General features: G+C 42.8%; 2 protein-coding genes across 41 annotated transcripts in view; one reads left to right on the plus strand and one right to left on the minus strand.

Moving 5' to 3' along the window:
* Positions 1–13,564, plus strand: part of Zbtb20 (zinc finger and BTB domain containing 20) — a 758,948-nt gene extending 745,384 nt beyond the window's left edge. For all 40 annotated transcript variants that reach the window (XM_087900141.1, XM_048422822.3, XM_087900155.1 and 37 more), the window contains 2 exons: positions 3,827–5,431; positions 13,069–13,564. In XM_087900141.1, the coding sequence (XP_087756267.1) occupies positions 3,827–5,431; positions 13,069–13,490 (2,027 nt within the window). In that variant the 3' untranslated portion in view covers positions 13,491–13,564. The remainder of the gene's footprint in view (positions 1–3,826; positions 5,432–13,068) is intronic.
* Positions 2,616–2,948, minus strand: LOC125392698 (large ribosomal subunit protein eL37-like). Its single transcript, XM_048422638.2, has one exon. The coding sequence runs from the start codon at positions 2,931–2,933 to the stop codon at positions 2,631–2,633; it is 303 nt and encodes a 100-aa protein (XP_048278595.1). The 5' UTR covers positions 2,934–2,948; the 3' UTR covers positions 2,616–2,630.
* Positions 13,565–26,237: the final 12,673 nt, after the last annotated feature.

Genomic DNA, 26,237 nt, shown 5'->3' on the forward strand with positions numbered 1-26,237 from the left:
TATATAGCAAATAGCCTCATTATTTTAGATTTGCTAAATCTTCACTCCAGCTTTGTCAGAGTTTTGTAATGAAATTGTGTGTGTGAAAATATGTAAGCTAAAATAGATTTTTAATGCTCTCTCTCAGCTCTTACCCAGTGTCTATCGTAGCTTTTAGTTTCTCTGTCTCTTTTTCAAATGAGAATGCGCGTAGTCCTAGATTCTTAGTAATTCACATGTCATTCCTCCAGAACCAAGAAGTATGGGTTCTAATCCCAACTCTGCTACTTGTTTGCTTGATGCATACAACTTTGATCAAATCAGGTAGAAACTGTAGAACCATAACTTACTCTTACCTCAAAGAAAACACCAATAATGTCCTGAAATCTACCACAAAAGCTGCAAAAACAAATGATGTCTTCCGTAGAGAATTTCATACTGTGTAAAATGCTATAAGGACATTAACAAGGGTAACGATTAGGAAGGGATGCCCCTTAGAATCCGCTAAAGGAAGTCAGCTGGATCATCTACCATTGAAGTGCAGTCCCTGTGAGTGGCACCATGGTGACATATGCATCGAAAAGATGTCTAATAAGCCCACCTTGCCCAGAGATGGCGATCCTCCTGCCATCTGTGTACAGCCAGCTAATCGCTTTAATGAGAGTGAGGTTTCGGTGACAGTGAAAGCATGTGTAGAAAGTAATACATTTGAGTTCCAGGACAAATTCATAAACAAATAGACATATTGTACATGCTGATGTGCATGTGGACGTGTTTTATGTTAGATAACATTCACTTGAGAGCTGATGGTTGCAGAGCTGAATGGACCCTTGATGCGGCGCACAGGCAATTTCTCTGGGGTTGCTTACTGCAAGATACAGAGATCTAAGTTACAATCCATGTTGAGGCTGCTTTGTTCTGAAAGCCCACTTCCTTGGCCTCTCTCAACCTGATAGCTCTTCTCACCATTGTGACAGAAAAAAACCTTGAGGGAGTGTCCTAGTTCCCGTGATAAAGACCATGTTCCAAACTAACTTGGTAAGCAAAGGGTTTACGGTGTTTTACAGGTTAGAGTCTATTATGGAGGTAAGTTAAGGCAGCATCTAGAAGGGAAACTGAAATCTGAATATATTGTATCTAAAAAAATTTTTTCAAAAAAAAAAATGTAAGGAAGGACAGAGGAAGTGAGCCTCCAGAGGAATGAAGCAGAACCAGCAGGAACATTGTGTGGTCCTTTGAATAAGAATGGCCCACATCGGTTGAGGGATTTGAATGCTTAGTCCTCAGGGAGTGGCAATCCTCGATAATGATTAGGGGCTCAGGCTTTGTTGGAGTAGGTGTAGCCTTGCTGGAGGAAGTGTCTCACTGGGGGAGGGCTTTGGGGTTTCAAAAGCCCAAGCCCAACTCGGTATCACTCTCTTCCGGCCGACGGATCTAGACGTGGAACTCTGAGCTGGTTCTCCAGCACCAAGTCTGCTTGTCTGCCGCAAGGTCCCCGCCGTGATGATAATGGACTAAACTTCTGGAACTGTAAGCAAGCCCCAGATAAGTGTTTTATTTTTAGGAGTTGCCTTGGTCCTGGTGCCTTTTCACAGCTATAGAGCTCTGAGACATGTGCCTCCCAACTCCTCAGCCTCATTTTTCACACTACCCAAGACCATCTGCCCAGGGCTCTCCTCCATCAATTATTAGCTATGAAGAAAATACCCCCGTGGCAACAGGTTAATCTGATGGAGGGAATTTCTCAATTGGGATTCCCTCTTCCCTGGTGTCTCTGGCTTATGTCAAGTTGACAATAACTAAGTAGCACTGGGAGGAAAGATTTTTCTTGGGTCGTGGTGTCAGAGGGTTCAGCGCAGGCTTGCTTGGCCCCGGTGTAATAATGGACATATATGGCAGACGTGGTTCTTCACTGCATTATATACAGGAAGCAAGATCCAGCCCCAAAGGGTCCCTTGACCAGTGATTACTTCCTCCAGACAGGCCCGCCCTCCAACCTTTAACCACCTCCCCAAATAGTGTCTTACTTTTAATCTATTAAGGGCTTAATCAGCTCAGTAGGTCAGACCTTCATAATCTAGTCATCGACGATAATGCCCTCACAGACAGAACCAGAAGTGCTCCTCACTAATCTTTCAGGTACTTCTTAATTCAGTCATGTCTTCTGTCAAAAGGGAGCACTGCAGATTGTAAAGTGACTGTGTAGTTCTGGCTGAAGAATGACCTGTAGAAAGGTATCTTGAGAGACATCCTAGAGGTGAAGTAGAAAATGGGGCATGCCTGGGACTGTGCCCCCCAGACATGTTTTCTTCTCAGCATGGAGCGATGCTAACATTAGCACCTGGCTAGACAGCCTGAAACATAGGGATGGGAATTGGTCAGATGCGCAGAGTTTCCAAAGAGCTCTGCTTCTATTTTCTTCCTTCTGGGGGCTGTTTAATAGTTCTACAAAACATCCTGTTGCTCAGAGTAAGCTTGTATCCCACCTCTAGACCCCTTCCTGCTCTCCAGGCCTAATTATTAACAGTGTTCTCTTTCACTCTGAAAGTGGCCATTTTGAGTAATAAATGTGATCACCTAGTGTGACCACACTCAGCACATCCAGCCCCAGCTTTTTTTTTTTTTTTTTTTTTTTTTGGAAACCAGAACATTTATTTTATGACAGATGAACTGGATACTGCAACAGCTGCCCTCTTGGGTTTAGGGGTTGTCCCTTCACGGAATCCATGTCTGAATCTTCGGTAGACAATTTTTAGGTGCCTCATCCGCCCAGTCCAGGTAGTGTTTCGTCTCTTAGCCTTGACAGTCCAGTTATACTTTCTCTTGCACTTAGCAGTGTAGCCGCATTTACCACAGGTAGACTTCTGAAGGTGGTAGGCCTTAGAGCTACAGCGGCGGCACAACGTGTGTGTCTTGTTGCGATGCTTTCTGAAGGATGATGTTCCTTTCGTCATCTTGTTTCTGCCACCAAGGCCAAAGAGACCCAGCTCCAGCCTTTTAAGACATTCTTCTTACCCAGTACTTTAATTCCAGTACTCTGGAGGCAGAGGCAGGCAGATCTCAAGGCCAGCCTCGGCTATGTAGTGAGTTTCAGGACCACCTGAGTGACATAGTGCGAACCTATCTCAAAAAAAAGAAAAGAAAAATCCTTCATTAAGCATCAACAGCACCTGTATCACACAGAACCATCCTTGAAAATGCTCAGACTGCCAGGGACCGTAAGGAGAGTGCAGGTACAGAAAGCAGCAAGAAAATGCCCCTCCTGCAGGCAGATTGCTTTCTGCATCTCTCCCATTATCTGGAAAGCATGGTGGAAGCTGTTTGCTAAACATCTTAGTCTGGGCTATATGATATGGGATATGGTAATATGCCATGTAAACTAGGAAAGGATTAATTTTTAAACTATGAATACTGTTACTGCCTACCAATAAAAATAAGAAGCTTCAGTAGTAACTTGAGGAGAGGTGAAATTAGAATTTCCCAGAGTCCTTGGGATTCAGCCTGGCCAAAGTAAGATGGAGTGCTCCCTGAACTCAAATACATCTTGGTCCACTCTGTTCTTCATGCAGTAGCTACAGAAATAGCAGGCAACAACCCATCTGCTTATCCTTTGAGAAGACAACTTCACCCGAATTTTTTGGATAGTATGAATGTGATATCCCATATAGCTGGGACACTAAAACCAGAGGTGGGGAGAAACTCAAGGCGTTGATTGCCACAGCAGTCTGACCAATTTGTGTATGCATCTTCAAGGTTCTGGCTACTCTTCTGAGACCTGAGTGTTAGAAATCCAATCAGCAAAACCTGACTATGTGCCCTGTCATGTTTTTGCCTCACTGTACTGCAGGTGACATCAGTTGCAAGGGGATGACCGAGCGCATTCACAGCATCAACCTTCACAACTTCAGCAATTCCGTGCTCGAGACCCTCAACGAGCAGCGCAACCGTGGCCACTTCTGTGACGTGACGGTTCGCATCCACGGGAGCATGCTGCGGGCACACCGCTGCGTGCTGGCAGCCGGCAGCCCCTTCTTCCAAGACAAGCTGCTGCTGGGCTACAGTGACATCGAAATCCCGTCGGTGGTGTCAGTACAGTCGGTGCAAAAGCTCATTGACTTCATGTACAGCGGTGTGCTGCGAGTCTCACAGTCAGAAGCTCTGCAGATCCTCACAGCCGCCAGCATCCTGCAGATCAAAACAGTCATAGATGAGTGCACACGCATCGTGTCTCAAAATGTGGGCGATGTGTTCCCCGGCATCCAGGATTCTGGTCAGGACACACCAAGAGGCACACCAGAGTCAGGCACATCTGGCCAGAGCAGTGACACGGAATCAGGCTACCTGCAGAGCCATCCACAACACAGTGTGGACAGAATCTACTCGGCACTGTACGCTTGTTCCATGCAGAATGGCAGCGGCGAGCGCTCCTTCTACAGCGGTGCAGTGGTCAGCCACCACGAAACTGCACTCGGCCTGCCCCGTGACCACCACATGGAAGATCCCAGCTGGATCACACGCATCCATGAGCGCTCGCAGCAGATGGAGCGCTACCTGTCCACCACCCCTGAGACTACACACTGCCGCAAGCAGCCCCGGCCCGTGCGCATCCAGACTCTGGTGGGCAACATCCACATCAAGCAGGAAATGGAAGATGACTATGACTACTATGGGCAGCAAAGGGTGCAGATCCTAGAGCGCAATGAATCTGAGGAGTGCACGGAAGACACTGACCAGGCCGAGGGCACCGAGAGCGAGCCCAAAGGTGAAAGCTTTGATTCCGGAGTCAGCTCCTCTATTGGCACTGAACCTGACTCAGTGGAACAACAGTTTGGGGCAGGAGCCACAAGGGACAGTCAGGCGGAACCCGCCCAACCTGAGCAGGCAGCAGAAGCTCCAACTGAGGGCAGTGTCCAGCCAAACCAGCTAGAAACAGGTGCCTCCTCTCCAGAGAGAAGCAACGAGGTGGAGATGGACAACACAGTGATCACTGTCAGTAACAGCTCCGATAAGGGTGTCCTGCAACAGCCTTCAGTCAACACATCCATTGGGCAACCATTGCCAAGTACCCAGCTCTATTTACGCCAGACAGAAACGCTCACCAGCAACCTGAGGATGCCTCTGACCTTGACCAGCAACACACAGGTCATTGGCACAGCTGGCAACACCTACCTGCCAGCCCTCTTCACTACCCAGCCCGCGGGCAGTGGCCCCAAGCCTTTTCTATTCAGCCTACCACAGCCCCTGACAGGCCAGCAGACCCAGTTTGTGACAGTGTCCCAGCCCGGCCTGTCCACCTTTACTGCACAGCTGCCAGCGCCACAGCCCCTGGCATCATCTGCAGGCCACAGCACAGCCAGTGGGCAAGGTGAAAAAAAGCCTTATGAGTGTACTCTCTGCAACAAGACCTTCACAGCCAAACAGAACTACGTCAAGCACATGTTCGTCCACACAGGTGAGTGCTGCTTCTCTGAAGAGTTGGCAACAGGGTATTTTAGGGCTGTGGGAGGGACAGAACAGGACAACAGGTAGAAGGGAAGAGATGGAGTCATCTTTCAAATTTCAAAGAAACCCCACCATTGACCCCTTCTAGAAGTCTAGCTATACCCGACATAGGAATGAAGTACCCCAAATCATAAAAGCCCTATATGGAAAAAGGATGTCGTAGAAGAGTGCAGCCTGCAGAAGAGAAGAGTCAGGGCATCATATCCAATACCTAAGTATAGGTTCAAAGCTTGCTCTTTGGAGGCAGATTGTTCAGCCTGGCCCAGTTTATTACTAAACTGTGCCACCTGGGAAGAAATCCGAGAGAGAGAGAGAGAGAGAGAGAGAGAGAGAGAGAGAGAGAGGAAGAGGAAGAGAGAGAGAGAATAGTAGTGATGTGTAGTGATGTACCTTCCTTGTGCTGCTTCAGAGAATTATATTAACATATGACTTAAAGGTGTTCAAACCTAGCATAGTAAGCACTATATAAGTTGTAGCTATTGTTACCATTATTAAGATGGCTGGAAAGAGGAGACATTAAGTTTATTCTAATTGGCTCAAAAAATAAAATAAAATGGAATTGGGCACCTGAAAGCTCTACAGAGAGGCTTTCAACTAAATAAAAGAAAAAGTTGAACAAGCTGCTAGGAGCTGTTTGCTTCTCCAAAGGACTGTAATTTAAAGAGAGAATGGATTGTTTCATACAGAGACTGTCCAGGGTACTTGGGAAAGATAATGTTTCTCTGGACTCTACCACACCAGAGACAAAGATCTGCAGACCTCTGACGATGTGTGGTTATGGCTTCACATAGGTTCTCTTAGAATTATCACCGAGCACAGCAACAATCATATTTAAATTCTTGCAAGAGTCATTCTGGCAAAAATTTGAGTCTAGAATAGTTATGTTAAATAAAAATCATTTGTCGGGAATACTTACATACTTGAATTCTAATACAGAGGAAATATTCACTCCTCAGAGCAGCCTAATTTCTCACATCAGGCTAACACAAATCTAAGAGATAGGGTATAAAGCAAATTTATATAGAGTATACTTTTTATATATAGATACTTTAAATATATATTTACTTTATATATATAGCACATTTATATAGAGTATACTTTACATGTAGATGCTTATAAATACTTATAAGTTATATATATATGTACATTTAAGTAGAGGACTAGAAGAAAAGGGAAGACATTGATAAATAAGAACACTCCATATGCAATTGAAAAACTGAAGCAGCACAATGCCTAAGCTGAACTTTGCCCTCTTTGTAGTTCAGTCTAACTCAGGACATGATGTCAGGTGTGTGTGACTAGATATTGATCATTTGTGCTTGAGTTTTAGTTTTCACACCTCCTAATACACACAGAGATTCATTGCTGAACTAAGAAAGGAAATTAGGTAGTGGTAAGTCAATATGTTTACTTAGGGCAAGGGCTAATGCAGCCATAACCTGAAATCAATCGAGTTAGCCAAACAGCATTTTTTAGTAATTTATTGCAAATGCGCTCTCAAGTAGTTTTATCCTTTTCATCAGAAAACAGCTGATTTAACAGCCATGAAAATTAAGAATTAGCACAAGTGGGAGAGCCATTTCTGCAAGTATCTCTTTAGGCAAATTTGACTTTGTTAATCTTAGACCATGTACATATGTTCTCTCCTCTTTAGTGTCTTCTATAGTCCCATCAGATAGAAAACATATACATCCTGTTAGATCATGTATTGAAATAAATTTGTAACATAAAACTCACATCTTACCCCAAATTGTCTTTTCACTGTATAAATACATTTCTAAGGAACTTTGTAGTTAATCCAAGTAAGTGGCTTTCCCTGTAATAAAAATCAGAATGATTTTACACACTTATTTATTACAGAAGCAAAAAACTATAGGTAAAGTCATTCTTATAAACCTGAGTTGTATTCAAAGTGTGGTCTGCACAATACAGTAAATGATTAAGGTCCTCAGTAAATCTGAAGCTGTTTGAAATATATATATATGTATATGTATATATATATATATACATATATATATGTTTGAGTGTATAATATACATACACACACAGGCACTACTTCTGGAAACAGTCTTGTACCTATGCCAACCAGGCATTTAGTTCTTTATAAACAACTTTGCCCTTTCATTCTAGAGTCATTTGGCACTGGCAGTTCAGAAAGTCTATCTATAGCTCAATATTGAACATGGAAGCAAAAGAATTAGAGAAAAAGAAAGCTTGTGCTGGTCTTCTTTAATGGGACAAAGCAGGGTTCTGTCGCACTTCTCCTATCAAGAGACAAAACTGAGGTCAAAATAAAGAAGTGAGAGAGATCAGAAGACAGAGATGGAGGATGTTAGAAGGATAAGCCTTGTGTTACCATGGATATCAAGGCAAGCAACTTAGCAGGGTATCATATATTTTATTGGGAAACTCCAGGTGGAACTTTCTTTTAAGATCCAAACTTAGGGCATTTTACTTTAAAAAAAAAATCTATAAATGAATATGGGCTAGCATATGTAGTTTCTTAGCAAATGTTTGTTGAGTGAGTATGTAAATGAATGTTCAAAAATGTGGACATGCTTTCCAGGAGAGCTTAATTCAAGGAACTTATACATAAATGCAATCTTTTCTCTGCACGACTTTTAGATTTCTTTCTTTAAAAAAAAATAGCTTTAGAATATATTGTGTGGTATCTATATTCCCAGTTATGGTTTTCCACCAACAAATTCTAGTTCTTTGGATTTTTTTGAATCATATTATCAACAACCTATCCATTGGTGATGCTTTTTAGCCCATTGATACCCTCTGCACTTAAGATAATTCTGCACATTTCTTTGGGAGCCATGAATTCAGTATGGAAAGAGTGACAGCTGTAACATGTCAGTGTTGGCAAGGGGGTTCTAGGAGAGACACAAGAGAGTGGTTTGACCTAGGAATTGAACTTTTAATTCTGTCAAGACAGTGGGTATCTTTTTAGAGGAGGAAAGTCACTTTGTAACTGAGTGACTTTAAGCAAGTTCTAGTTTGAACCTGAATCACAGTTTTTCAGGTCTTAATAATAGGTTACTCTGAGGATTAAGTAATGGATACAAAAGCACTAGACTATAGATGCTGTAACATTATCACAGCCACTTAGGAATATATATTACAGAAACATCATGCATTTCCCAGCATGTTCTAGGGGGAAAGAATCGCTCACAGTGGAAGGAGGAGTCAGCAAGGGTTAGGCACTTATCTTACTGTCTCAGCTATTGTTCATTTGAGGGCTGATCTTTAGAATGTTAGCACAAAAGTAACAAGAGATAGCATTTTCTGGGGTGTTAATATCTGCCCCACTCATAATATCACTGTAAGAGGTCAGGTGGTGTAGACCAAGTTCTCCAGGTGTTTAAAATTCTACTTAACATCAAACTACCTGGACTGTCAGTGTGGCCACAGAAGTTTGTGAACGTGTGGGTTCCCAGTTGGCAGTCTTTCTTAGACAGTCAGCAGGGACCGGCAGAAAGCCCAGCAGGTGATCGTACGAGCTCTATCTTGTTGCTACATGCCCTCCCTCACCAGACACCTCGGTGGAGAGCAGCTATGCAGCCATTGAAATCATGTTGTTGGGCTGCAGCTCACCCCCACTCTTACTACCTTGCCTTTCCCCGTTTTCTGGTCCAGTCTTCATTTTCCTCGTTCACTGGACCTGCACTTTCCAGAACACCTCTGCTCCCTCGTCCTCTGCCTTCCTTGCTGCTTTATGTCTTACCAAGATTCATGCCTTGGTTTTCTCACCCCCTCGCCCACTAGCCTCATTGTGCTCACCCAAAGAATAGTACGCATTGTGATACAGCAGAAGATGGAGAGGCAGAGACAGTGGGAGACATAGGTAGAGCTGGAAACTGCACTTACTGTTCTTTACACAGAGCAGGAAAACTCTGGCGAGAATAAGAAATAATCAGTAGAATGAATGAGTTCTTGCTGAACCCCCAGTGCTAAGATCGCAATGCTGCAGACTTGGGGTGGTTGGACCTGTTATGATGGCTTTCACTGAAATGGTGTGAACCCTCTATTCCCACTTACTAATCATTATCTTTTTTCCTCTTTATTTCTCTTCTTGTCTGTCATATTGGAGTTAAGTATCAGAGCTGACCTTTGAGGGGTTAAAGAGCAGGCATTGAAAAACTGAGAAAAACATAAACTTTTACCACTCCATCCTTGAAAAGCCAGTATAGGCCTCTGCCCTGGTTCTTCTCTTGCTGGTTGGCTTCTCAGCCTCCAGTTCTCAGTTGCTGACAGGCAGGAAATACCCTGTCTATATTTGGGTTGACATTTTGTTCTTGGTACCACTTGTTCCATTAACATGAGTCAGTAAGAGTGGACTGTATGCCTTGTTTTTAATTACTAGCTTCACTAAAACAGCCTGCTTTGGGGAGCATCTGAAAATGTGTTTTTTTTTTCTTTTTTTTGGTTTGGCTTTTGTTTAACTCAGTACTCACTTTCTTATGCAGTGAAGTAATTTCTCAGTTGGTTTACTTTATCCTCATTTCCTGCAGACTGGATGGAACAGTTTAGCTTTCCTTAAAATGACCTGTACTTTGTACTAAGTGCCTCCCCAGTTTCCCAAACAAATCTACACACATACGCTTTTGGAACTATTATTAAGTTATCGATAAGGAAACCGAGGCTTAGAAAGCCTAGATAACATGCCCAAGTCACTCAGTCAAGAAACAGAATTCATATCTGAGTCCTCCAGAAGGGAGGACTCTTTGTGCCCGCTGCCCTTCGTCTTGTGGCTCACATTTCCTCTTTGCATTTTGTGACCCTTCCTAAACATCCAGACTTGCTGATGTAAACCATAGGCTTAAATCTGGAAAGTCATCTGTGACTGTTGATCACGTTCACCTCACGTTTCTCACTTGGAGAGGCACAGTCTACAGATCATTCATAGCGAGATTACTGCCCCGTTTCCTTTAAGGTTTGCCGTAAGTGACATGTAGGGATGGAACATGTAATGATGCTGTTTGAAATCCTTCCACAAGAAGAGCCACTACAGGCAGATGTGATGGGAAAACACACCTCGGTCATCAGGCAGTCCCTGAAATGGCCAGCTCCAGCACCGAGCTGGAGCAACGACAGAGAGTACCTTCCTCAGAGCGGCTCCCGTGCCCTGTGCATACTTTCCTCACTCACTGGCACTCCATTTTCCTGGGGCAGGCTAGAGAACTGGATTCTTTGCCCTATTTAAAAATGTGGGGCTGCCAAAGCATTGAGTGATTAAGCAGGTTGCCCTCAGGTCATTTGCTGACAAGACCAGGACTAGAGGCCTCAGGGGTTGTGGACCACCCTGAGATGAAGATCAGTAAATCCACAGAACCTTAGCAAGTGCTTGGTCCAATCTATCACTCACAGAAGGCAAAACAAACCCAGAGAGATGAAAACACTTAAAAAGCCCAGGGTCACACAAGTAATTACTGGCATAACCATGCTACATGCATACAAACAATGTGCATACATATGAGATGGAGGGAAAGATGGCAACTGTGAAGAATCAATTTATAGTTGGATTAGAAGGGTGTGAGAGAAAAGAGCCTTGGTAGTGACCTTGCCTAGAGGAAGAGCGCTATCAGAGGTGAGAGCTGCAGACAGCAAGAGCATTTTAACAGGGAGATTCACCTTCCCACCAGCCAAAATACCATCTGCAGTTTAAGGCACGCTTCCCATTAAAGGTGGCAGGTGGACATGTTTGAAGAGCTAGTTGGCCAGCTTCTCGTAGCCACTGTAAATTGTTCCGAGAGCACAAGGATAGCAAAGAGCAGCTGAGTAGCAAGCATGTTTACTGCTGACAGAAATGCCTCAACTACAAATAGCATGCATGACTGTCTGTAAGGGAATCTCTCCTTTACAGAAACTTTACCAGTGTAAGCACTATGTGTAGGCTGAGATCTTTAGCAAGCTGGATGTATTAGTAAGAAGTCTTCCCCAGATTCTACTGTTTTCATCTAAAACTTATTCTTTTAGCCCTAGGAGCCTCTACATCACACGTCCTCATTAGAATGAGGAATTCTAATTCTTTAACTCAAGAAAATTGTCTAGTGAGAGAAAGTTCCACAAGGCAAAGCATGAGTATGAAGCATTCAGTCCAGACTGGCATGATAAAGGTCCAGTGAATAGGCCCATGGCACATCAGCCTCCTTCAGAATGGGAGAGTGTGAAGAATGCTCAAGGCCCTATTGAAATGCGAGCTAACTCAAGTTTAAGGAGTAGATTCCTGGTCCAGCTGCACATTTCAGATGTTGAAACCTTACCTTAGAGGGTCTTGAGCTTGAGGTTTTGCACACTCTGAAGCAAATGCTACTTCAGGCTATCAGTAATGAGGTGGAAGAGGTGGATCACACACTTTAGAGAGTTCATATCAACTATCAAAATCAGAAAGCAGCAAGTGCTGAGAACCAATACTACTAATAAAAGCTAGTCTCTAAGTAGTTATGCAAAGTGGTGTCCCAGCCCCATAGATGTTACTTCTAGAAGGTCGCTCATGTCCTCATTCAGTGACTGTTCTTACCTTAAGGTTTTTAACTGGCACAGTCATTTAGTTTCAGAGCCAGTGTTAGACAAAGCAGTAAACACACAAGAAAGAAGGGCTTGTGCCAGCTGGCTAAGGAAAAAAAATAGGAAAAAAAAAACAATTTTAGAAATTGACCTAAAAGTTCAAAAAACATATGGAATCATTTAATGGGGGAGGATGTAGCCTTGTAATAAGAATGCCATGCAAGTATTCCCACACCGCCCTTGGTGGTCTACAGAGTGATTCCATATGTATTTCATGTCAACACCGTCACATGAGGTAAGTGGGACTGTGTACCTCGGAGGCTCTTGGTGATTTGTTATAATGGTGCACAGTGCATCCGTGCCTGTGTTTGAACAGGGCCATGTGACTCAGAGAGCAATGGTTGACCACTGTCTATTCAGTTCCACAGTCAGTGAGGCCAGGCTGCAGAGCAGTGCAGTCAACACAGAATAGGCAGGTCACTTTCGGTTTCGCTCCAGGAAGATTTTGTGAGACACAGATATACTGAAAGTATAGACCAGCAGCCCAGGCCTAGCGTCAAGAACAGGTGTATACCAGGTCAAATCATGGAAATGGAGACTTTCCAAAAAGAACCAAGTTATGTGACCAATATTCTCACTTCCCAAAGGTCTTAGAAAAACCCTGCCTCCAAAGATATTCTCTTCGTTCTTCATTTGCTAATATTAACCGGAAACATGTAAATTCTTAATAATGGTCCCGTGAATGATTTCTGTGACCTTTTTTTTTCCTTTTCGGGTGACCTTTGAAGAGTTAGGTTGTAATATGCTGTTACTTTCCAAGAGAGCCATTTTTGGTCTTGGGGAAATGGAAAACTCTAGGCTTTCCTGGCATCCTTGAAGCAAACTTCCTCTGTACAAGAAAGGACAGGAAGGCCTAGATCTTTCCAACCAGGATGATCCTTGAAACAGTCAAATTTTATTTTATTTTTAAAATTTTTTGTGTTTCTTTTGTGTTGTCTTGTTCTTTTGTCTCTCGTTCTCCCACTTTGGCTGTGTCTTGTTCTGTCCTGCTGGCTGTCTCTCGCACATCACCAGGTGAGAAGCCCCATCAATGCAGCATCTGTTGGCGCTCCTTCTCCTTGAAGGATTACCTTATCAAGCACATGGTGACGCACACAGGAGTGAGAGCCTACCAATGCAGTATCTGCAACAAGCGCTTCACCCAGAAGAGCTCCCTCAATGTGCACATGCGCCTGCACCGCGGGGAGAAGTCCTACGAGTGCTACATCTGCAAGAAGAAGTTCTCCCACAAGACCCTGCTGGAGCGACACGTGGCCCTGCACAGTGCCAGCAATGGGACCCCTCCGGCAGGCACGCCCCCAGGTGCCCGCGCAGGCCCACCAGGCGTGGTGGCCTGCACGGAGGGGACCACTTACGTCTGCTCCGTCTGCCCAGCAAAGTTTGACCAAATCGAGCAGTTCAACGACCACATGAGGATGCATGTGTCTGACGGATAAGTAGTACCTTTCTCTCTTTCTTATGAACCAAACGAAACAACAACAAAAGAAATAAACAAACAAACAAAAAGCTATGGCACTAGAATTTAAGAAATGTTTTGGTTTCATTTTTACTTTCTGTTTTTGTTTTTGTTCCGTTTCATTTTGTACTCCACGAAGAACTGTATTTTGCCTGCTGGTACATTACATTTCCGGAGGCTCGGGCAAATAAGACTTTTCCCAGTCTCCCTTGGATGGTGGCCTTAAGGCCTGGTAGTGCTTCAAGAGCTCCACTGGTTGGATCTCTAGCTACTGGCCTCTAAATACAACCCTTCTTTACAAAAAACAAAACAAAACAAAAAAAACAAAACAAAACAAAAACAAAAAAAAGCAAAAAACCACACACAAAAAAAGCAAAACAAAAAAAATCTTTTAAAAAGTTAAAAAAAAAGTTTTAAAAAAAAAGACAAAGTTGTTTTTCCACTCGTGAAGAGCACTACAAAGTCTATAAGGAGATGTAAAAGGCCTGCTGTCTGTAAGTACACCGCTCACAGTGTTTCAGTGGACATTTCACAGTTCTGGCCACTTGGACTTCATAGTAACCAGTTAAAACTGTAATATCGCTTCTGGCTGAGAACCCAGAAAAGGCCCTGCTGTTCCCACCTACCACGTTATTAAAGGGCTGTAGGATGGGAGGGGGCAGTGAGCCCAGTGGTGTGGGGAGAAATGGCATGGCAGGTTTCTCCCCCAATTCTGCCCGGTCCACACACCCTGGCCCACCTCTGCCACACCCCCCTCCCCTTTCAGCAGAAGCCAGAAGACTTGGACAAGCAACAGTGGCTATCGTATTTATTCAGTGTCTTCGCTGAGCCTCAGCCTCAGCGCAATCAGGAGGGACTTTCAAGAAAGGCAGGAATGCAGAGAAAATGGTAACAGATTCGCACCTATGTTTCTAGGTACAAGAGAAGGATTATTTCCAACAACCTTTGCAAAAAAAAGTGTCAGGATATATTCTTGTGGAAGAGAAAAAGAAAGAAAAATGGAGGGGGGGGGGACAATAAAAGTTCTTGAGGCTTTTTTAATTCAAAATTTTATAGAGGGGCAAAAGTGATGTTTACCAGATAGAATGCTGATTTTTTTAATATATTTACAACAGTATTTGTGTAAAAAAAAAACAAAAAAGTGAGATTGTTAAAAGTAATTTTTTTTTCTCATTTTGGTTTTGCATACACTGCCACCAATCCCTTCTCATTTACTTTGTCTCTCACACACACATATATATATATATTTTTTGGTAAGTCAAGACTGTTAAGGTTAGCGATACTGCTTCCAGATAGAAAGAATAAAAGGCAACTAAAGTTATATTTGAAAGAGAGGAAGGATATTTTCTTCATATTTTTTCTTAAGTTTTTTTATTATTTTAAGTATTGCCTGGGTTGCTGAGGGCCTCAGAGGCCCACCCACCCCTGCTGTAATTTCAACTGCTGCTGTGTTTTGCTGTGTAGATCTTTGACTTCTGGCTTAAGTTGCTCCACCGAATACTCTTCCATTGACCCATCTAGAATCCTGTCCTTTCTCCTGGGAGGGACGTGATCTTTTAGCAGATTTCTTTCTTCTCCAAAATTTTCACTGAGCTCTTCAAATTCTAGAATTACCTTGCTTTTATTTCTTTGATGAAACACTAGTCATCTAGAGATCTTGACAGAGGGGGTTTGTTTCGTTTCTGGTCAGCCAGGAGCACTCCACAAAGTTCTCCCCCCCCCACTGTGTGAACGTCACTATGAGTAGCCTGTTACAGACCACAATGCGTTGATGCCAAAACTTTTTCTTCCTTTCAGATGTCACCCCTGGACTCTTCCCACCATGGCTAAGAGGGCTAAAAGATGATCTCTCTAGATGATTATTAACCCTTGCTTTTTGGAAATTAACAATTTCCCAAGCTAACATCCAGTGAAAACTGGCCCTGGATCTCTGGTGTCATCCCAGATACCACTCTTTCTAGTTGGGATTTCTCTCTTTTGTCTTGGTCAAGAAATCATAAGATTTTGCAATTATATACAGTGTCTTGAAGGAATTCCAGCTCAGAAATATAACTTTTAAACCTAGCTAATACTCACAAAGTAGTTTCATGACTGGGCGTGTTTTAGCATACTTAAAAGGAAAAGTAAATATTTCAATAATGCAGAAACACAAAACTACATTTTTAAAAAGAAGAAAAGAGGGTATTTTTGTTTCTAAATTAGTCTACATTTTAATTTAATTTTCCTCCTAATTTTCCTGTTAGCATTTTATTTACAAAAAAAATGCAGCAAACGAGGGAAAATCTTCCAAGGCAAGCAACTCTATAATGACTAAATTGGTTTTATTCATACATTTTAGACAATTGGTTAAGTTGGATCTTTTCCATATGTTCTTTGTGATGTTTCGTAGTTTGTGCAACTGGCGTGTTTGTGCAGTCTGAGTCGTCTTCATTCAGTGGATATTTTGCTAGGAGTTGTAATGTAGATTTGGATGGTTAGCTGACTACTGAGGATCACCCAGCGTGATATCTAAGAGGACAACCAAGAACATGTGTGACCTGTTTTAAAAACGAGCTTCAGAAATGCAGAGGCCCTCTCCACCCCACCCACATGATGGTTTAGCTGTTGAAAGGGTCAGTAGTGACCCTTGCCACCTTACCACCAATAGAGGGAGCATTAAGTAACTACATCATAGAATCATTTTGATATTTTGAAAAATGAGTCATTAACCCATTAGGAAAAAAATCTGACATTGTGATAATTTTTCTTAATCTGGAGGAAAAAGGACATAAAAAGGTCAAACCTAGTTTTCGTTATTTTCACTGTTGTAAGGGATACATTTTAAATAGTGTCTCTGTTCAACGCTTAACAAAACAGGCAGAATTCATGTTGTTTCTGGTAAAACTTATACTGAGTGCCATTGTGCTTCCCCATCCTCTCCTTAAATCTGAAAGAGACCCATTTGCCTTAATGCTGTTTTGCCATCGTCAGAAGCTAAGAAATTGGGTTAAAAAAAATCCAATGTTTGTTGTAGAGCATGTAAGAAAAAGAACAGGTGACTGAAAGCCCTGATACACATCCTTTGCTTAATAAAGGGGATATCTCCTTTAAAGAGGTTGGGGAGATCCCTAAAGAATTTTTGGTAAGGTCCTCCTTTCTAGGCTCATTCCTACTGTATTTTTTTTTTCTCCCAAACATCTCACAGCCTAAAATATTTGACATTGTTCTAGAATTGGGAGGACACTAAACTGGCTCTCAAGCAAAGACACATCTATAGGCTGCCACATATTCAGCCTCTGAAGGGTGGCCTTCCCACTAACCAGCAGTTCAGGAGATGAGCCTGTCTGCACCTCCTCCAGGAGATGCAGGTGCTTGATTGTCCATGCACCATCGCTGGCTTATAGCCACAAGGTGTGTGTGTGGGGGGAGCGTCTCAGCTTTTGGTTTCCAGTCCTGCAGTTTCTGTGATGGATGCTGTCAGTGCTTCTAAAACTAGAAAAGAAAGAAAGATCTTTGTAGTGTTCGGGAAAACATACAGAGAGGGAGCAGATGTTCCAGACAGGAGACCTAAGGAGAAGTTCGAGGAACGACAGCTGGTACACAAAAGCACACTAGTATAATTTTTTAACCAGAATTTGATAAAGAAAAAAGTCTGAGGAATGTTTGTCTCAACACGTTTATATAGAAATTATGAAAAAATTCCCTAGCACTAAAAACATCAAAAGTGTCTCAGCACGGTGGGTTGTGTTTCCTATATTAAATACCAACATTTGTACAAAAAAAGAGCCCCTAACTCTAAAATATACTCCCCAAAAGACAATAATAATGGGTGTTCAGTTTTACAATTAAAAGCAAAGAACAGAAAAACTCTCCACTCTCCATTAATCTGAAATGAAAATTTATATCAACATATTTTCGTTGTAAATTTACCCTCCTCACAGTCATTTTGCAGGCTTTCCCATCCCAGTTCTGTTTGCCAGGAATGAGGGTAGTTAGTAACCCTGGCTACTGCCTCAGATGCTGCCATTCCTTCTTCTCCATATCTAGGGGGTCACAGGGGCCTTGGCCTTAGAAAGACTTGGGTTTGCCTTCTTTCTCTAAAAATCAGAGAGCTTTATCTTACATCGCAATATCATGTAAGTACCAAGAAAACTCTTTCCAGCCCTTGAACAGGGGGAGTCTGTGTGTCCGAGACTAAAGAGTGAAGGTTTCCTCTGGAGCTGTTCCATGTGCTTCCATCTCACACAACAGCGTGTGTCCTGCCCGGTCCCCAAAGCAGTGTTTTCTTTCTCGGAAGAAGTTAGAAGGGAAGGGCTGCCTCCTAAAACCTTTCGGGTCCCCAGGAAAGCACAGTCCAGTTCCTTGTTGCTTTCCCTTTGAGATATCCCTCTAAGATATCCCAACTCCTTTGCCCTGAGCCATGATGAAAGTGAGATTGGCCTGGCCAGGATGCGTGGCAGATCTGCCCCTTCTGAGTCTTCCCTTGACGCTGCCGATGGGGTCGTTTAATTAGTTAGGGCTGGCCATGGGGAGTATATGGTTCCCCCCAGGATCACATCAGGTTGGCTCTGCTGTGACCAGTGTGGCAGCTGCAGCAAAGTGAACACAAAGGTGTAGGCCAGGAGCAGACAGGACGTGCCCTGTGGGGAGAGAACAGGGTGGGAGGGAGCCTCTTCTGCTGTGACTTGACTCTTAAAGAAACCCTCGGAAAAGAATTCTTTAATTTAGTAATGAGTTGAAGTCCAGGGTAATGGAAGCTCTGGGGAAGAGAACAAAAGAATTACACAATGTATTCAGTACCCAACAATACCAAACCAGAAAACATCCAATCACAAAACTTGGAAGTTTGGCAAGAGGTACTTAAGGGAAACCTCCAGCCTTTTCCATGGGTAGGGTCCGCAGACTTTCTTTTGAGTGATTTCTGGCTCGAAGAAACCTCTTTACTCACTAGAAAAGAACTTTTATTTAAATGACCAATTTTGTCCCCCAGGGGGAAAAAAAAGAAAAATTTTAAAAAAGACAGAAAAGAAAAACAGGACACTAAAGACAGAACCATGTGAGTTGGTGACAAACAAAAGAAAGGGGTCACTAGAATTTCAATAGACTCCCCAGTTAGATGGGGGCGGGGCGGGAAGCAAAGTTACCCAAGGGCCTCCCAGCTCCAGACTCCCAGTCTGCTGGGAGGGGACAGAGTGCTTGATCTGATCCAGCTGCTGCCTTTCTGGGGCTGGGACCATGGCAACCTCCTGCTCCGTTCTGTATTTTCATAAGGAAACAGGACTGTTCTCTTAGGTGGCATGGGGCAAACGTTCCAAAACAAGCTCTGCCCTGTGCCCAGTCTGCTTTTCTGCTTGACCATGGAATCCACAGCAGTAAGTGGTGTGCATCACTAGGTCCCAGGAGTGGGCTGTGGGACTTCCGTTCCCTCAGCAGAAGAGACAAAGATGCAGGCCGGCAGGGCACACCTTTTTCAGAGCCACTTGTTTCCTCCTCCCTGAAGGAGGAGTAAAAAGGCCCAAGAGTCTTAGCACATGGCTGACTGACAGCTGCCCTTCTCCCGGGTTTCTTTAGACCCCATCTGTTGCTCCACAGACAAAATACTGAAGTAACCTCAGCTAAGGAATTTTCACAAGAAAGTGTTAGGTTGTAGAATTATTGCCTTAAGTTAGAAACCCTGGGGGAAAGCAGACAAAAAAAAAAAATTACAGAAAATGGAAGGCTCCGCGGATAAGAACATCTCTTGCTTTTTACTGGTTCCACAGTCACAAAAGTAAGCTTATTCATGCCTGAAGACTATGGAAACAGTGACTTCCTGGGGAGGCACCAAACTTGTAGGGGAACCGGCTGCTTTCAGGAAGCAGCTATTTCCTGTCTACTCTATTTCATTGGTAGGTCGAGGCTGAATGTAAAATAAGCATGTTGCTAAGTAGCGAGTCCCGTTAAACATAATCACAGGTGCCTGGATGAGTCTTAAATGTCTCCTTAACGGGGAGAACAATCCCAACATACAGCTTTCTTTTTATATATAATCTGGTTTTCTACAGTCTGCACTTTGTTCCACCTCAGTTTTGGAGTGCATTTGGTTTATCTTGTGGGTCTTTGTGTAAATGCAGAATCAAAACTTTCAAGTCTTTAGTGAGGAGGCATATAATCTGCATATCATTGACGAAAATTAGCCCTCATGAAGTCCCAGCATCGGCAGTACCTGAAGACAGTCAGGCTCCCCTTGGATCTCTCGCGAATTGAGAGGTTTCTCGGTTCGGGTTCAGGAGTACTTTCCTGAGATTCTGATACCCCCCACACACAGCAGAGAGGAAAGAATTAACCCCACAGGAGACATCTGTTTCTACTGCTGTTGCAACAGTTGTTGCAGCCCAAGGCATCAGTTACCTGCACACAGGTGCCATTAACAAAAGTGACTTAACCCATCCAGTTTGTCCAGCTGCTGGCCAGAATGTCTGCAGATGAGTGCACCTTACATATGTGCATGCATGGTGTGAGGTGCTCCTACCATACCAGGAAACTTCATTCATATTCTGAAGAGACAAAAGTGTAGACTTGAGAATTTCCAGTAGAGTCAAAGGCCCGACACCATGCATATACCTGCTTTTTTGCTCCGTCTCCTTGGTTGGGTGCATCAGTATCTGGGATGAGGCTTTAGAGCATTGGGAAGTAGCCCAATCATCAGTAGTCTGTATATAGCCTTTTAAGGAGAAACTTGAACAAATGCTACACTTCTGTGGATTTACTGGTGAATGTGTGTGTGTGCACGCATCCGTGTGAGCACACGACTACACACATTTGTATGTTTATGTGTATTTATGTTGTCTGAGTGTGCGCGCATCTCTCAAATGAAACCCGCACAGGCAGAGTTCCTGGTGCATAGATACAGTTGCCTCTTCTGCCATTGTGCTCAGACTCATGGCTCTCTTCCCAGGAAGCCGTCACCTGCCCACTCTGTTGCTTTTTGTAGTATTTCAGAGTTGGGAGAAACAAAGGCAGCTTTGTTGGCCCCACAGCAAACCCACAGGGACAGGCTGTTTCCCTCCAAAAGAGGGTGGAGTACACATTTTTCAACCAAGGAGCAGAGGGAGCCATCCGAGACCCCCCACAGGACTCCCAGAGGAGAGGCACCCACCCAGGCTGGTAGCACCCAAGCATCCCAAGACGAAGTGGCCTGAGCTCAAAGGCCACTCCTGTCCTCTCTGGAATCTTGGAGGCTTTAGCGAAGGAGCACGGTCTGCGGATCATAGATAAATCCTAGCTCCAGGCATGTAGTCCCAGCTTGCAGCACGTGCACACACTCACACACAGGAACTACATGGGAGTCCTGCTCTCAGACTGAAACTCCCTGATGCTGCCTGCCCCTGCAGGACAACACTGTCATTCACAGCTGTGTCTCCTGAAACCAGTGTGGCCTTCACCAGTCTTTCCAGGATGGGTTGTTTACCAGTCTAGCAAACCAATAGAATACAGAGGGATAACTTGAGGGGAATCAGGGGCGCTTGCCCATGTCAGGCGTTACAGTAGAACGTTCCTCTAGTATTGTGTACTGAATGACTGGACTTAGCTCTCATGGGTAACTCTGGCTGGCTTGATGACCTAGAAACAGTTGGATTCAGTTTTCTCACTCCCATGCCCTTATTTTACTAGATGGCTTCTTTCTCCCTGTCCACCACCTTTTGTGAGATGTAGATTCTTTTCTGCTTTACAGAATTCAGAGGGCCTTCTTTTGTCTTCTGTTTTAGTGGCATTTCCCCTTCCCCCAGGCAGTAAGGCTACTTACCGTTACAAATATTTTTTTTGGTTTGTTTATTATTTCTTTCAAGTGTGTATTGTCTTTCTGTAGCCAAAAGAAGTCTGTGACTGTAACCACAGGTATTTCTTTTTACTGGAAAAAAATTTATTTCTTGTTTTCATTGTTTTAATTAACAGTACTAGTGACTTTGTGGAAGACTATGGTTACTATTTAGGTATGCTTAGTTAAGTACAATACACTACATTGCAGTGTTTCTGAAACCTAGAACATACACATATATATAACAACTCTATATTGAAATATATTACATTATATTCATTTTAACTTTGAATCTGCCAATGATCATGAGTTGACTGAAATATTGTTTCTTCACATGTATCACCCATCACCACCTGCTGCAGTTACTCTGGTGCATTTAATGACCGTTATGGTTCTAGTTTGCTTTTTATATTATCAGCTTCAGTATTGTCTTTAGAAGATTTTAGGATTTTTTTTTAAGCTCAGACTTAGCACATGTAGGAAAGTGAAAACTGTTTAAACTTTACAAAACTGTTTTGCTGTGGCTAATACAAAGAAGTGCATATTCCATGTGATCATGTTTAGCTGCCCCTATCAGCATCTGAAGAGCAAAGGAAGTGCATATGAACGTGTCTGTGATCTTCCCCTTTAGGACTGCCATCGTCTATGTTTGCTTTAAAAAATAAGACCACGGAGCTGCTTGTCTGTCACATGATCTGACCAACTATCATAAGCTGCATTTCAAAGGGCTGCTTTGGTGAGAAGCAAAGACAGGGAAGTGCCTCACTGTCCCAACTGTATCTCGAAACATTGGATTTCAGTTTTGATCCTTCACCGTCTGCTCTCTCTTTTTGGTATGCCTGCCATTATTTTCATTGGTCTTCAGCATTTTTCTGGAGGCATCTTGGCAATACACCGTTCATTTCCCCAGGAGACTTATTTTTAAACTAAAACCACATTTCTGGAAACTTTACAGACAGAACTCAAAAACATATATGACATTTTCCTGTCTGCAGACCCCATAAGTTGGTGGCTCTTGGTTACCTGGCCCTTAGCATCTCTACTTGCTTTCTTCTTTAGCCAGGCCACCAAGGGGACGTTCAGAAACCAAATAGCTTGTCTTCTAACAGAAGCACTTTCAGGTCATTCTTTCAAGTAAAAACTTTCTTCAGCTGCCCCCAGTTATTCTACCAAAAGTCTGAACATCAGAATCAAGTCAGCTGAACCCCATCTCATCCTGCGCAGTCTGTATTCAGGACAAAATGAAGTAGAAAACCTCCCCAAGGCGGACCAATATTTAAGCTTCTCAGTGTGACTCTACCACTTTTTCCTTCAGTCTTCCATCAGCATTTATTGTCTCCGAGTCTCATCACATTCTGCTGTGCCTATTCAGTATGCCTCTGCCCCCAACCCACCCAGATTCGCCTTAGCATCTTCCATTTGTGAAGCCTGGCATTCATTAGGACTTTCCTTTAGTCTCCTTTGATGATGCTAAGCTAGAACCTAGTAGAAAACTACTTATGTTTCATCTGTTTTCAGTGAAAGACATGTCAGCTGAAAAGCATGGTTATGAACTGAATGGTAGTGAGGCTGTCCCTTCAGTGACTAGGTATGAGGTGAACTGTCCTAACTCCGCTACTTAGGCTTCCGTTTCTTTGCCAAACTCTCATCATGTCTTCTGGTTTCTTTTTAAAGGTAACTTTGAGCTACCCAATCATCTCTTCAGTGCTCCCCCCCAAAAAATACATTCTGACCCCCAAACTGTTCATATCTTTCTTCGCTCTCCCTTCTTTGCATCTTTCTTTAAGTGAGTTCATAAACTTGGGACTCGTAGGCAGAATGAAACATGTCTTCATTTCAGCTTCAGATTTTAAAGGTTGTCAATGTCTTTTGGGAGTAGGAGGACCTGAGTCACAGTTCTAAATGTCAGCTGTACTAGTTGAGATCATTAATTCCTCTCACCTTTACATTAAACCAAAGAGAAGTATTTTCTTTTCTTTTTTCTATCTTTTTTTTTTGATACCATGGTTTTCAGAGTCTTGATATGAGTAGACCATTTCTGAGGGAGGAAAAAAAACCTCCCATGTTGATTATTTCTGCCTGTGCTAATATTTAGCCAGTGACATGTTTGCCCGTGATTTACAAGAATCTGAAGAAAGAGGTAACATTTCAAAATAACTTTGGTAGCTATTTATGCCAAAAGCCACTTTTCATTTAAATACAATGTAAGAAAAGTTTGAGAGAATTTCTTCATGTATGACATTTTTGAAAAGCCAAATATTGGTTTGTCTGAAACTTTGAAGGGTAATTTATTAAGGAATAAGAGGATCTATAAAGTTTATCAAGCACTTGTTTTATAAACAAAAATTGCCTCAACATAAACATAATATATGTTTTTAAAGAAACAAGAATAAGGATAACTGGATCCTATATTAGATTTGATGTTCAGGACTCAGTTTATAAATATATAATATGTTATTTCACCATTGTTCTAGAGCTCATTCCAATTACAACTTTCTGGTCTCCAGAATACTGATAAAGAAGACTGAAGGCATTGTGGGTATAGCCCTTTGGGGATACTTGTAATATCATTTCACAGTGACCCTTTAGCACAGTGCCCTAACTTGCTATGATCCCACATTGTCTCTCTGCTCATACGAATATGGAATCTGAGACAATTTGGAGTGCACAGGCACTTCCTGCTCTACCCTGACACTCAAAATCCACACTTAATATGAAAAATTTAGCATCACTTGGCTTGAGGCTTGATCCGACTTTTGTCTTAAAACAATTTATAACATCCATTTGCACAGAGAACAGTGAAATAAATGGCAAGTTCAAAAACCTTCTTGAGGCAAGCACCTCTCAGGAAGTCAGCACGTCTTGAGGCCAGTGTTTACATTGCTAAAGACTTTGACCTTTGCTTGCCATGTCCTCCAACTTAGTCTTACCTTCGGAGCTCTTCCTTTTTCCAGTTGAGGCTCTTGCTGTCACTTTTGAAAGTAATCAGTGTTGAAAGAACTCTTGTCCTCTGGCATTGCTTTCGGAAAGCCTAGAAGACTCATTCAGATCACTAAATACTGTCTGTCTTCTCAAGGGAGAGGTCTGGGTCAGAAAGATCTCATTCGATCCACTTGATCCAGGCTGCCTGCTTGCCATTGTTTCTTCAAGCTCCCCAAGAGATCCAACCCTAAGACCCAGGATTACTCACCACAACCTCTTAAGTTTGTCACAGATGAATGTCCAAATCCTGTTTAATATTCTAGAGGCTCTAGGGTGTGAACTCCTATTGCTCAGGAGCCTCCTGTTTTTACAAGCTGGCACCTGTCAAGAGCACCAGCAGCCCCAACAGTAACTAATGCAGCAAAATAATGGTCAGAAATGCTAGAATGTATATTTGAGAGATTAGCAAGTGATTTTTTTCTTCTTTTACCCGTTTTGTCTAGTTTTTTTTAAAAGCCTGCATACCACCCCCCCAACATATTTCAGAAAACCTGCATCTCATTTTACAGTTAGGTAGTTTTAGTTTTGTGAATGTAGATTAGGAAATGTTCTGGAATTGAAGCTGGTAGCAAACAAGTTTATTTTCTGCACTGGACGTTAGGACAAGTGTGTATGGATGCAATTCCTTCAGAGAAAGTGAAACATGGTAAAGCAAAGGGACAGTACTTCTACACACTAAACAGTTGTTGCTATCTGCAAACCTTGATTTAAGCATAATTATAACTTCATAGAAATCTCAAACTGGAGGAATGTGTATTTTAGTATTTTTTTGTTGTTTTCCATTATGTCTTCTCAAACTAGAGAAATGTTTTGATTCTCTGATTTGATTCTGTCCCTGCACATCAGGTGACTGTCCCCTGCCCCACAGTAGTCTTTTGCCCCTTAGAAAAACCTTCATTCTCCCAACAAGAAATCCTTTCTCATGAAAGTCATAGGCTCCTCCTTTTTTTTGCTGTCACTTAGAGCTTTGAGGAGAGAAATTCTGCCTGCACTTTGAGGGTAGAATAGATAGAAAATATTCCTTGAAGAAGAAACTCTTTACTTAAACAAACAAGTCTGGGCTGAGGACTGGGACTGAGTGCTGGTGAGAGTCAGCTCCTCCTGTACTGCAGGTCAGCATGGCCTCCTCAGACCTTTCTTGGACTCAAGCTGGCGGTAAATTTACTTTCTTTCAGTGGTTGTTTCTTATGAATATCTAGTATAGAATTCCTAGAGAAAAATAATGAGCATTAATAAAATGTCATCTGATCTGTCCATTTTCATAAGGCAGGGATTCCAGTCGTGTTCATTTTAAGCTGTCTGTGTTCATAAGGTCTTAGACATGGAAGCATGCACTTGCGCTTCACTCCTAACCCTCCCTGTTGCTGAGATGGACCTAAGCAGGAAATCTCCTCCACACTGTGGGTGCTTCTCCTGTCCATGCCCAGCATAACAGAAGAGAAAAAACACCAAATTAAAAATGGAGAGGGGAGGTCGTAGTACTTCATCTGAAGAATATTCTGTGAAGCTCAGCTTAACTTACAAATAGCTTGACAACCTTTTTATAACCTGGCTTTTGTGCTACGATTTACTTTCTTGATTCAAACTTGGGAAGTAAATGCAATTTTAATGAAGTGAACAGAAGGAAAGCAGGGGAGGACAACGTAAGTCAATGGAACTAAACTGATACAATTCTCCATTCTTAGAACCTGCTCTCAGGGTTACCAAAGAATGATCTCACCCCGGTCCTGTCATTCCTTCCCATCTCTCTTCTTGATGGTTTTGAGAATTAATATAACCATATTCTTGTGATTCATGACTTCTCTTCATGCTATCAGGACTTTAGATAAAGAGTGTATAGAAATCCTTGACTGCTCTGCACCTAATCTGCTTTCCAGGGCACAGGTGACGTGTGTATACAGATAACCAAAAATTGACTAGTGTTTTGCAATGGTCTGACGTGCTTAGCTCACAGCTGGGGGATCTTTA

The sequence above is a fragment of the Myodes glareolus genome, chromosome 2, assembly GCF_982192425.1.
Source record: "Myodes glareolus chromosome 2, mMyoGla1.1, whole genome shotgun sequence".
NCBI classification, from domain to species: Eukaryota; Metazoa; Chordata; class Mammalia; order Rodentia; family Cricetidae; genus Myodes; species Myodes glareolus.

Coding starts and splice junctions, on each gene's coding strand:
- LOC125392698 (XM_048422638.2), bottom strand. CDS start 2,933: ATGACGAAAGGAACATCATCCTTCAGAAAGCATCGCAACAAGACACAC.